At 41.7% G+C, this 12078-nt stretch overlaps 1 protein-coding gene across 4 annotated transcripts in view; it reads left to right on the forward strand.

Moving 5' to 3' along the window:
• The window catches only part of PDE8B (phosphodiesterase 8B), a 320960-nt gene that overhangs the window by 299592 nt on the left and 9290 nt on the right, over window positions 1-12078 (forward strand). For all 4 annotated transcript variants that reach the window (XM_019929794.3, XM_073802226.1, XM_073802224.1 and 1 more), the window contains 2 exons: window positions 16-214; window positions 4649-4866. In XM_019929794.3, coding sequence (XP_019785353.1) covers window positions 16-214; window positions 4649-4866 — 417 coding nt within the window. The remainder of the gene's footprint in view (window positions 1-15; window positions 215-4648; window positions 4867-12078) is intronic.

Raw genomic sequence — 12078 nt, forward strand, 5'->3', positions numbered from 1 at the left:
CCCCCTGTTTTCCAGGCCATTGGTTTACCTGGGCTTAAAAGTCTTTTCCCGGTTTGGAGTATGTGAATTTTTACACTGTTCTGAAACTACCCTTCGGGCCTGGCTCCAAGTGATTGAATCCAACTACCACTCCTCCAACGCTTACCACAACTCCACTCATGCCGCTGATGTCCTGCACGCCACTGCCTTCTTCCTCGGAAAAGAAAGAGTGAAGGTAGAATTTTGATATCACAATCTAGTTACCTGCATAGATTTTAGAGATCTAAGAACTCAATCTTAATAGATATGTTAGGCAAACAACTATTTTGGAACCAATTTTGACAGAGTTTTTGAGCTACCAAACTGGTCCTTTTGGTGTTGTAAAGACATGGCATTTCCTCCTAGCCCTCCCTTCCCACAAATGCTTAAAATAATAATTTATGCCACTGTAGAGACTCTTTTACATGTCTGGCTGATCCATGAACCCATTCTCCAAATGTTCACTAAGAGCCCTTTGGGTTAGAGGACAGAACTTAATTATTAGAGCAAATGGTTACTAGGTCTGGAGGTTAAATTTTAGGATCAGAATTTTGTCATTGGTGTATTACAATCCAGACAGTAGTGAGCCGTTCAGCATCCTACTGATTTACATACATATACATGTGTGTTTTGTGTAGGTATGAATGTGTGTATCTGTATATTAATGACTTGTATAATTCTGCAAGAGTTCCAAGTTCCTTAGTCTTAGAAGTCAATACTGTCATTACAGGTGCTGATTTGTAGGGCAGTCCTATGTATACCCCACGGATAGCTGGCAAAAGATCCCCATCTCCCCTCTTCCCCAACTACCATCACTTTCACAGTGAAGCTTGTAATTCCTTGGCTACAATTAGAAGTGAAGCTTAGAATATAGATACCCTTGGGACAAGTGCTGTATAGAGACAGGTTCACATCAATCTGCAAATGCTTAACATTCAGTCATTTTCTGACTTAGTCTTAAGACCCTAGGTACTTAAGGAGACAAGTGGTAGTGGGATAGGTAGACAGAGCAGAAATGGCACCAAAATGGGGAGGGCGAATGTTCCCTTCTCAGTTTTGCCAAAGACTGATCCTGGCATTTACTTTCATCAGCAAGAAAGCAGAGTGTCATTCAAGAATGATGGTTTGGGCTTCCCTGGTGGCGCAGTGGTTGAGAGTCTGCCTGCCGATGCAGGGGACACGGATTCGTGCCCCGGTCCGGGAAGATCCCACATGCCGCGGAGCAGCTGGGCCTGTGAGCCATGGCCGCTGAGCCTGCGTGTGCAGAGCCTGTGCTCCGCAACGGGAGAGGCCGCAACAGTGAGAGGCCTGTGTACCACAAAAAAAAAAAAAAAAAGAATGATGGTTTTGAAGATTTTTGTCTCCTACTTTTAAAAAAGGTGATCACAGGTGATAACAGCCTATGTTTCTATAGTGCTTTTCTTTGAGGGGCTAAGATACTTCCAGATTCCTGCTCCAGGTTCACATTCCTCCATTTTACGTTACATGAGATATTATATACAGCTTAGGTTGCACACTGCCAAATGAGGACAGGACCTGGGCATTAACGCTGAGACCAAAGTGACCTATAGGCATTGCAGCCTTGAGTTAAAGATGAACCCCACTTAAGCAGAAGCACGCTAGAAAAATATAGATTAAATGCTTGAAAAATTATGGAATGCTTAGTCACTTTATTATCTCCTTTCCTCTCCCTCCCCTAAAATAAGAAATTTTCTTTAAATTGTTTGTTCTGCTAGCACATTCAGAGTCTGATTGAATTCTCAAATAGCAGCAACACAAACAAGTCGAAGACTAGAACAATATGCTTATAATCCAAAAGACATTTTCTAAGAGGCCACAGAATCAGAAAATTTAGAGCTGCAAAGAACCCTGGAGAACTGGGCTGGAAGGGACTCCTGAGGTCAGAGGTTTAGTAGCAGCCCAAGATCACTGGTTAGTCCACCACGAGGCGCTTCGAGTGGGATTTATTCCTGAGGTGTCTTTCACCAGACCTGCTGCCACTGACAAAGAGAGTCAGAAAAACGTTTTTACCAAATATCCATGTCATCTGTCACCCCTAATTTCTTTATAAGGCTACAATGTTTAATGTCACTATGGCATAGCTCCACATCCTCAACCCAGCCATATAGATAACATGTCCAGAGCGACATTCCCCTTCAATTTGTTGCACACCCTATCCCCTTCCCACTCTTACCAGTTCCCAAGAACCACTGCAAGTGGAGAGATCAGGACAGCCAGAATTCTTTTGTTATTCTCTGAGTGACTATTTGTCCTAGAAAAGGAACTGTTTGAAAGGCTAATCTAGAATGGAGTCCATTCTGGCCAGTCTGCTTCAGTGTGATCCAAATCTATTCCTGCTGGTTGAAGGAGGAAAAAACTATACAGAAATGCCTGCACCTCCAAGGCTTTGGGGAACTTCTCCTGCCGTGGGTTTGGTGGGGAAGTTTTCTTCCACAGACAGTCCCTCCCTGCCATGGGAAGAGCCTTGCTTCTCCCATCTGCTAGGGAGCAGCCGGATCTGCTTTCCCTGCCTCCCTGCATTTCTTATCAGACATTGCATTATTAGACAGTGCCCACCAAAACTGCAGGGCATGGCCCTTTATTGGTATCTTTGTAAAAGCTCCAGGTCTAAATCAGTGTAAGTTGGAAGGAAAGACCTGTCTCGTCTAATGCTATTTGTTGTCTATTCCACTTACTTGAATCTATGTCATTGAAGAATTTAAAAATAAATTGGCCCCATACTCCAAACAAGAGTGAACATACTCCAAGAGCACTAGCTGGAGGCCCGAAATTTGGCCCTCATGGGTCCTCACTGCACAGGTAGAATCAGTGAGAGTGGAGGCCAAGTCAGGGCAGCTGTGGATTCTGACTGTACCTGTGGGTTACCATGGCCTCTCCTAACCAGCAGCAAAAGGGGGCTAGGCATGTTTGCTTGCCCTGGGCATTACAAAATCAGTCTCTGAGAAGAGCTGAAAAGAATGGCAACAACTGCTGTCCCCCCTCAGGAAACTGGTTCATGTGGACCAGAGGCAAGCCAGGATTGCCCGCCAGCTCCAGGAGGTCAGGATTGGAAATGGAAATGGCTTCCTTCTGGTAGGGACAGCTTTCAGGAAAGTTTTCAGGGCTGAGCTTCAGATTCACTGTTCCTTACCTATTAGCATCTGAGAAGCAGCTTGCAATTTTTTCTCCCACAGCCTAGGAAAGCAACTCAGGAAAACCAAAAATCATGCCCACCCCTCCAGCCTCATCCTGGGAACCAGTTTCCCCCTCACTCACTACCCTTCAGCCACAATGATGCTCTTTAAGTTTCCTGAATAAGCCACTTCGTTTGTTTCACATCAGGAGCATCATATAGGCTGATGTTTCTGCCTGGATTTCTCTCCCTTGCCATTTCTTGCCTGGCTAATTCCTGCTTATCCTTCAGGTTCCAGCATAAAAATCACTTACTTAGAGAACCCATTCTTGCCCACCCTCTGGACCTGCATTGTCCATAAGTAGCCATTTGCCACATGTGGCTACTTACATTTAATTAAAATTAAATAAAATGAAACATTCAGTTCCTCAATTGCACGCACATTTCAAGTGTCCAGGAGCTGTAAGTGACTAGGGATTACGATATTGGACAGCCCACGTACAGACATTTCCATCACCACAGAAAAGTTGAACGGACAGCACTGCCCTAAACTAGATCAAGCCTCATGGTTACACTCTCAAACCACCTGTACTTCCCTTCTTAACCCATCTCACAATAAGTTAATTTTGTTTGTGTGTTTCCTTATTTGTGCCTTCTCCAGTAAACTACCAACTCCATTAGTGCAGGCTATGCCAGTATAATTCATCACTGTAACTCCAGCACTCTGCCTGACAACTGGCACCCAGTAAGCATCCAATAAATGATAACTAAAGGAACGAATTCATAAAGTACAGTGTCTCTTATGTAACAGTAGCCCATTTGACAACTTCCTCCTAAAGCTGTGAGCTGAAAAAACATTTGTATCCCCTGATGCTCTGGTTTGTGTTCTTTAACTACATAATGACAACGTTAGAAAGAGGGTCTCCCTTTTAGCCTTTCCCACCTGCTAGCCCAGAGCTGAATTGTGTTCTTCACTGTAACAGCCCCCTTACCCTCAGTTTTCCTGGGAAAATTCTTCTTGTCCTTGATCCTCTTGTGTTGCTTGGCTGTAATCCTTTTATCTTTGTGTGAAGAGTTTTGTTGTATCTGTGCCATTTACTGCCATACTCTCAAAATCTTTTCAGAAGGAGGCAAATAAAGTAACACTTGTGATCCTAGGCCACTTTTTTCTCTATCCACTCACAGAAGAGAGTCATGGCAATATGCCACACAGCATACGTTTGAAAAGGCCTGTTTGGCATCCTCCTGCAGAAGAACTAGAGTGGATGAACTCTGGAGAAAGAATTTAGGTATCCATTATAACTGCTACTCCGGTTTCTGTTTCCCTCCAGATAATCCACAGTACGGCAAGGTGATGTGATATACCCTAGGTGGCCTCTTAACTTCTAGGAAGTCAGAGAAGGACCCCCTGGCTCATCCCCTCCAGAGAGACAGGGATGAGTGTAGGTCTCCTACATCCAGTGGGTAATGCTCAACCTTGCCTCCCCCTAACCCCAGGGAAGCCTCGATCAGCTAGATGAGGTGGCTGCCCTGATTGCTGCCACAGTCCATGACGTGGATCACCCAGGAAGGACCAACTCTTTCCTGTGCAACGCAGGCAGTGAACTCGCCGTGCTCTATAATGACACTGCTGTCTTGGAGAGTCACCACACAGCCCTGGCCTTCCAGCTCACGGTCAAGGACAGCAAATGCAACATTTTCAAGGATATTGACAGGTTTGTGTGCTCGGGCTCTTGTGCTCAGGTTTGTAAAATGTAAGTGGGAAACTCAGTTTTCCCTAACTTCTCCAAGTACTTAGCTTCCTCTTAGGGGGAAGGCTGTACTATTTTATCAACAGTAAAATAATAACCTTATAAACTGAACTGTACTTTTTAGACTGTTCATCTTTTTTTTTTTTAACATCTTTCTTGGAGTATAATTGCTTTACAATGTTGTGTTACTTTCTGCTATATAACAAAGTGAATCAGCTATATGTATACATGTATCCCCATATCCCCTCCCTCTTGCGACTCCCTTCCACCCTCCCTATCCCACCCCTCCAGGTGGTCACAAAGCACAGAACTGATCTCCCTGTGCTATGCGGCTGCTTGCCACTAGCTATCTATTTTACGTTTGGTAGTGTTTATATGTCCATGCCACTCTCTCACTTCATCCCAGCTTCCCCTTCCCCCTCCCAGTGTCCTCAAGTCCATTCTCTAGTAGGTCTGCATCTTTATTCCTGTCTTGCCACTAGGTTCTTCATGACCTTTTTTTAAATTTTATTTTAAATTCCATATGTATGTGTTACCATACGGTATTTGTTTTTCTCTTTCTGACTTACTTCACAGTATATGACAGACTCTAGGTCCATCCACCTCGCTACAAATAACTCAATTTCATTTCTTTTTATGGCTGAGTAATATTCCATTGTATATATGTGCCACATCTTCTTTATCCATTCGTCTGTCAATGGACACTTAAGTTGCTTCCATGTCCTGGCTATTGTAAATAGTGCTGCAATGAACACTGTGGTATGTCTCATTTTGAATTATGGTTTTCTCTGGGTATATGCCTGGTAGTGGGGTTGCTGGCTCATATGGTAGTTCTATTTTTAGTTTTTTAAGGAACATCCATACTGTTCTCCATAGTGGCCATATCAATTTACATTCCCACCAACAGTGCAAGAGGGTTCGCTTTTCTCCGCACCCTCTCCAGCATTTATTGTTTGTAGATTTTTTGATGATAGCCATTGTGACAAAACTACTTATTGTAGTTTTGATTTGCATTTCACTAATGATTAGTGATGTTGAGCATCCTCTCGTGTGTTTGTTGGCAATCTGTACATCTTTGGAGAAATGTCTATTTAGGTCTAATGCCCATTTTTGGATTGGGTTGTTTGTTTTTGATATTGAGCTGCATGAGCTGCTTGTATATTTTGGAGATTAATCCTTTGTCAGTTGCTTTGCTTGCAAATATTTTCTTCCATTCTGAGGGTTGTCTTTTCATCTTGTTTATGGTTTCCTTTCCTGTGCAAAAGCTTTTAAGTTTCATTAGATCCCATTTATTTTTATTTCCATTTCTCTAGGAGGTGGGTCAAAAAGGATCTTGCTGTGATTTATGTCATAGAGTGTTCTGCCTGTTTTCCTCCAAGAGTTTTATAGTGTCTGGCCTTACATTTAGGTCTTTAATTTATTTTGAGTTTATTTTTCTGTATGGTGTTAGGAAGTGTTCTAATTTCATTCTTTTATGTGTAGCTGTCCAGTTTTCCCAGCACCACTTCTTGAAGGGGCTGTCTTTTCTCCATTGTATATTCTTGCCTCCTTTATCAAAGATAAGGTGAACATATGTGCGCAGGTTTCTCTCTGGGCTTTCTATCCTGGTCCATTGATCTATATTTCTGTTTTTGTGCCAGTACCATACTGTCTTAATTACTGTAGCTTTGTAGTATAGTCTGAAGTCAGGGAGCCTGATTCTTCCAGCTCTGTTTTTCTTTCTCAAGATTGCTTTGGCTATTCGGGGTCTTTTGTGTTTCCATACAAATTGTGAAATTTTTTGTTCTAGTTCTGTGAAAAATGCCAGTGGTAGTTTGATAGGCATTGCATTGAATCTGTAGATTGCTTTGGGTACTATAGTCATTTTCACAATGTTGATTCTTCCAATCCAAGAACATGGTATATCTCTCCATCTATTTGTATCATCTTTAATTTCTTTCATCAGTGTCTTATAGTTTTCTTCATAAAGGTCTTTTGTCTCCTTAGGTGGGTTTATTCCTAAGTATTTTCTTTTTGTTGCAATGGTAAATGGGAGTGTTTCTTAACTTCTCTTTCAATTTCTCATCATTAATGTATAGGAATGCAAGAGATTTCTGTGCATAAATTTTGTATCCTGCTACTTTACCAAATCATTCATTACCTATAGTAGTTTTCTGGTAGCATCTTTAGGATTCTCTGTGTATGGTAGGTATCATGTCATCTGCTAACTGTGACAGTTTTACTACTTCTTTTCCGATTTGGATTACTTTTCTTTCTTTTTATTCTCTGATAGCCATGGCTAAAACTTCCAAAACTATGTGGAATAATAGTGGTGAAGGTGGACAACCTTGTCTTGCTCCTGATCTTAGAGAAAATGGTTTCAGTTTTTCACCATTGAGAACGAATTTGGCTGTGGGCCTTTCATATATTGTCCTTTATTATGTTGAGGTAGGTTCCTTCTATGCCTACTTTCTGGAGCGTTTTTGTCATAAATCAGTGTTGAATTTTGTCAGAAGTTTTGCCTGCATCTATTGAGATGATCATATGATTTTTATCTTTCAATTTGTTAATATGGTGTACCACATTGATTGATTTGCATATACTGAAGAATCCTTGCATTCCTGGGATAAACCCCACTTGATCATGGTGTATGATCCTTTTAATGTGCTGTTGGATTCTGTTTGCTAGTATTTTGTTGAGGATTTTTGTATCTATGTTCATCAGTGATATTGGCCTGTAGTTTTTTTTGTCACATCTTTGTCTAGTTTTGGTATCAGGGTGATGGTGGCCTCGTAGAATGAGTTTGGGAGTGTTCCTGTGCTATATTTTGGAAGAGTTTGAGAAGGACAGGTGTTAGCTCTTCTCTAAATGTTTGATAGAATTGGCCTGTGAAGCCATCTGGTTCTGGGCTATTGTTTGTTGGAAGATTTTTAATCATAGTTTCAGTGTCAGGGCTTCTGATTGGTCTGTTTATATATTCTATTTCTTCCTCGTTCAGTCTCGGAAGGTTGTGCTTTCCTAAGAATTTGTCCATTGCTTCCAGGTTGTCCATTTTATTAGCATATAGTTGCTTGTAGTAATCTCTCATGATCCTTTGTATTTCTGCAGTGTCAGTTGTTACTTCTTTTTCATTTCTAATTCTGTTGATTTGAGTCTTCTCCCTTTTTTTCTTGATGAGTCTGGCTAATGGCTTATCAATTTTGTTTATCTTCTCAATAAAACAGCCCTTAGTTTTATTGATCTTTGCTATCATCTCCTTCATTTCTTTTTCATTTATTTCTGATCCGATCTTTATGATTTCTTTCCTTCTGCTAACTTTGGGGGGTTTTTGTTCTTGTTCCTCTAATTGCTTTAGGTGTAAGGTTAGGTTGTTTATTTGAGATTTTGTTTCTTGATGTAGGATTGTATTGCTATAAACTTCCCTCTTAGAACTGCTTTTGCTGCATCCCATAGGTTTTGGGTCATTGTGTTTTCATTGTTATTTGTTTCTAGGTATTTTTTGATTTCCTCTTTGATTTCTTCAGTGATCTCTTGGTTATTTAGTAGCATATTGTTTATCCTCCAAGTGTTTGTATCTTTTACAGTTTTCCTATAATTGATATCTAGTCTCATAGCATTGCAGTCGGAAAAGATACTTGATTAGATTTCAATTTTCTTAAATTTACCAAGGCTTGATTTGTGACCCAAGATATGATCTATCCTGGGGAATGTTCATAAGCACTTGAGAAGAAAGTGTATTCTGTTGGTTTTGGATGGAATGTCCTATAAATATCAATTAAGTCCATCTTGTTTAATGTATCATTTAAAGCTTGTGTTTCCTTATTTACTTTCATTTTGGATGATCTGTCCATTGGTGAAAGTGGGGTGTTAAAGTCCCCTACTATGATTGTGTTACTCTCGATTTCCCCTTTTATGGCTGTTAGCATTTGCCTTATGTATTGAGGTGCTCCTATGTTGGGTGCATAAATATCTACAACTGTTATATTTTCTTCTTGGATTGATCCCTTCATCATTATGTAGTGGCCTTCTTTGCCTCTTGTAATAGTCTGTATTTTAAAGTCTATTTTTGTCTGATATGAGAATTGCTACTCCAACTTTCTTTTGACTTCCATTTGCATGGAATATCTTTTTCCGTCCCCTCACTTTCAGTCTTTATGTGTCCCTAAGTCTGAAGTGGGTCTCTTGTAGACAGCATATATATGGGTCTTGTTTTTGTAACCATTCAGCCAGTCTGTGTCCTTTGGTTGGAGCATTTAATCTATTTACATTTAAGGTAATTATCAATATGTATGTTCCTATTACCATTTTCTTAATTGTATTGGGTTAGTTTTTGTAGGCCTTTTCCTTCTCTTGTGTTTCCTGCCAAGAGACGTTCCTTTAGCATTTGTTGTAAAGCTGGTTTGGTGGTGCTGAATTATCTTAAATTTGCTTGTCTGTAGAGGTTTTAATTTCTCTATCGAATCTGAATGAGATCCTTGTTGGGTAAAGTAATCTTGGTTGTAGGTTTTTCCCTTTCATCACTTTTAAGTATATCCTGCCACTCCCTTCTGGCCTGCAGAGTTTCCACTGAAAAATCAGTGGATAACTTTATGGGAATTCCTTTGTATGTTATCTGTTGCTTTTCCCTTGCTGCTTGTAACATTTTTTTCTTTGTATTTAATTTTTGATAGTCTAATATGTGTCTTGGCATATTTCTCCTTGGATTTATCCTGTATGGGACTCTCTGTGCTTCCTGGACTTGATTGACTATTTCCTTTCCCATGTTAGGGAAGTTTTCAACTATAATCTCTTCAAATATTTTCTCCGACCCTTTCTTTTTCTCTTCTTCTTCTGGGACCCCTATAATTCGAATGTTGGTGCGTTTAATGTTGTCCCAGAGGTCTCTGAGTCTGTCCTCAATTCTTTTCATTCTTTTTTTTCTTTATTCTGCTCTGCGGTAGTTATTTCTGCTATTTTATCTTCCAGGTCACTTATCCGTTCTTCTGCCTCAGTTATTCTGCTATTGATTCTTTCTAGAGAATTTTTAATTTATTGTGTTGCTCATCATTGTTTGTTTGCTCTTTAGTTCTTCCAGGTCCTTGTTAAACATTTCTTATATTTTCTCCATTCTATTTCCAAGATTTTGGATCATCTTTACTATCATTACTCTGAATTCTTTTTCAGGTAGACTGCATATTTCCTCTTCATTTGTTTGGTCTGGTGGGTTTTACCTTGCTCCTTCATCTGCTGCATATTTCTGTCTGCTTATTTTGTGTACCTTACTGTGTTTGGGGTCTTCTTTGTGCAGGCTGAAGGTTCATAGTTCCTGTTGCTTTTGGTGTCTGCCCCCAGTGGGTGAGGCTTGTTCAGTGGCTTGTGTAGGCTTCCTGGTGGAGGGGACCAGTGCCTGTGTTCTGGTGGGTGGGGCTGGATCTTGTCTTTCTGTTGGGCAGGGCCGCATCCAATGGTGTGTTTTGGATTGTCTGTGAACTTAATATGATTTTAGGCAGCCTCTCTGCTAATGGGTGGGGTTGCATTCCTGTCTCACTAGTTGTTTGGCATGGGGCATCCAGCACTGGAGGTTGCTGGCTGTTGGGTGGAACTGGGTCATAGCATTGAGACACAGATCTCTGAGAGAACTCTCGCTGATTGATACTACGTGGGGCTGGGAGGTCCCTGGTGGTCCAGTTTCCTGAACTTGCCTCTCCTACTTCAGCGGCTCAGGCCTGACACCAGGCCGGAGCACCAAGACCCTGTCAGCCACATGGCTGGGGTAGATACCCCTAGATGAACACTTGTGGGAAGAGCTCAGAATTATCAAGATAGTGGTCTTGGCAAGTGAAACCACAAGAGAAGAGGCCCGTGCTATGCCTGGTCCTGCTGAGCAATTTTCATACTTCAGCTCATTCTGGCAACAGGGCGACTGGGTTGGCGACGTGAGGCAGGACGGGGTCCGTGAGGCGGGTGGCGCTCAGCTGCTGTGCAGCCTGCAGGGCCTGGTCGAAGCCCTCAGGGAAGGCCAACAGCGGCCAGGACTCTGGCCTCCTGCAGCTGCGGCCTCTTTGGGGTTTCCCTCCCGGCGTCACGTCGCTCTCACTCCTACTTTGGCGGCCGTGCCTTTACCCTGAGCTGCTTCACAAGGCGAGCACTGCCTGCTAAATGTTCACAGGTGCTGCAAGAACATCTTCATAAAGATGTACACAAACGTTGACCACATAGGTTTCTTTGATGTGCAGCCAGCCCTCCTCCATTCTCTGCTTAGACTGTTCATCTTTTTAAACTCCATCTGGTCTTCAGTGAGTTCATGAAAATGTTTTATACACTGCAAAGCACTCTATAAATATTGATTATACTACTAACAAATATAGCAGATATTTTTATCCTCTCAAAAGGACATCCTGTCTTTGGTGTAACCTGAGGAAAATGTATCCTTACCCATCTTTCCCCAGCTCAATTTTCGGTCACTTAAAATCCTAACTCATGAGGAGACAGTGTTCCATGCTCCCAGCAGAGCTCCTGGAGTCCACAGGGTAGGGCAGGTTTCCCCCTCTGGTGAGTTGGCCAAATGTGAACAGATAGGAGCAATTCCTCTTGCCAGCCACCACCCTGCCATCAAGCTATGAGTATTTCCTACATAGCAACAGCCAGGCTGGAGTGCAGACCCCTGAGAAAAGGCCGTATACAGGGAGCTCAGAGCTTACTCAAGCCTCAAGGATGACTTGTCAACATGAACCTGAACCCATCTGTTTGGTCTCCAGAAACCTGAGAAAATATGGAGACCAGTTATTCCACCTTCAACTGAAGGCTTCATCAGTATCAAGTATTGTTTTTGAAACTTTCATAGGAAGAATTCTTGCCAATAGCCAATTTTATTCAGTTCCCCATTCTGGCTCTTGAAGTTAGAAAAAGATGATAGGAACTGGGTGATTTTGAGCAGGGTTATTGCTCCTTCCATTATAACTTCTATCTAATTGCAATCTAGAGAACAGCTCATTATTTGGAAAACTTTCTTCCAGTGCCATCATCAAAAGAAATAATGACACTTCTCTGTAACAGGGATCACTGTGTCTGCACTGAATGCCATGGGACAGCTCACCAGGTTGCTGTACTAGCCTTGTAGGGAAAGAACTTGTCATTTCCTTTCACTTCACTATTTTGATATTGCCAAGGGAAGGTAGAAGGGAATCACCTTGTGAAATAAGTACCCTTGGGACACTT

This window comes from Tursiops truncatus, chromosome 3 (genome assembly GCF_011762595.2).
Source record: "Tursiops truncatus isolate mTurTru1 chromosome 3, mTurTru1.mat.Y, whole genome shotgun sequence".
Classification (NCBI taxonomy): Eukaryota; Metazoa; Chordata; class Mammalia; order Artiodactyla; family Delphinidae; genus Tursiops; species Tursiops truncatus.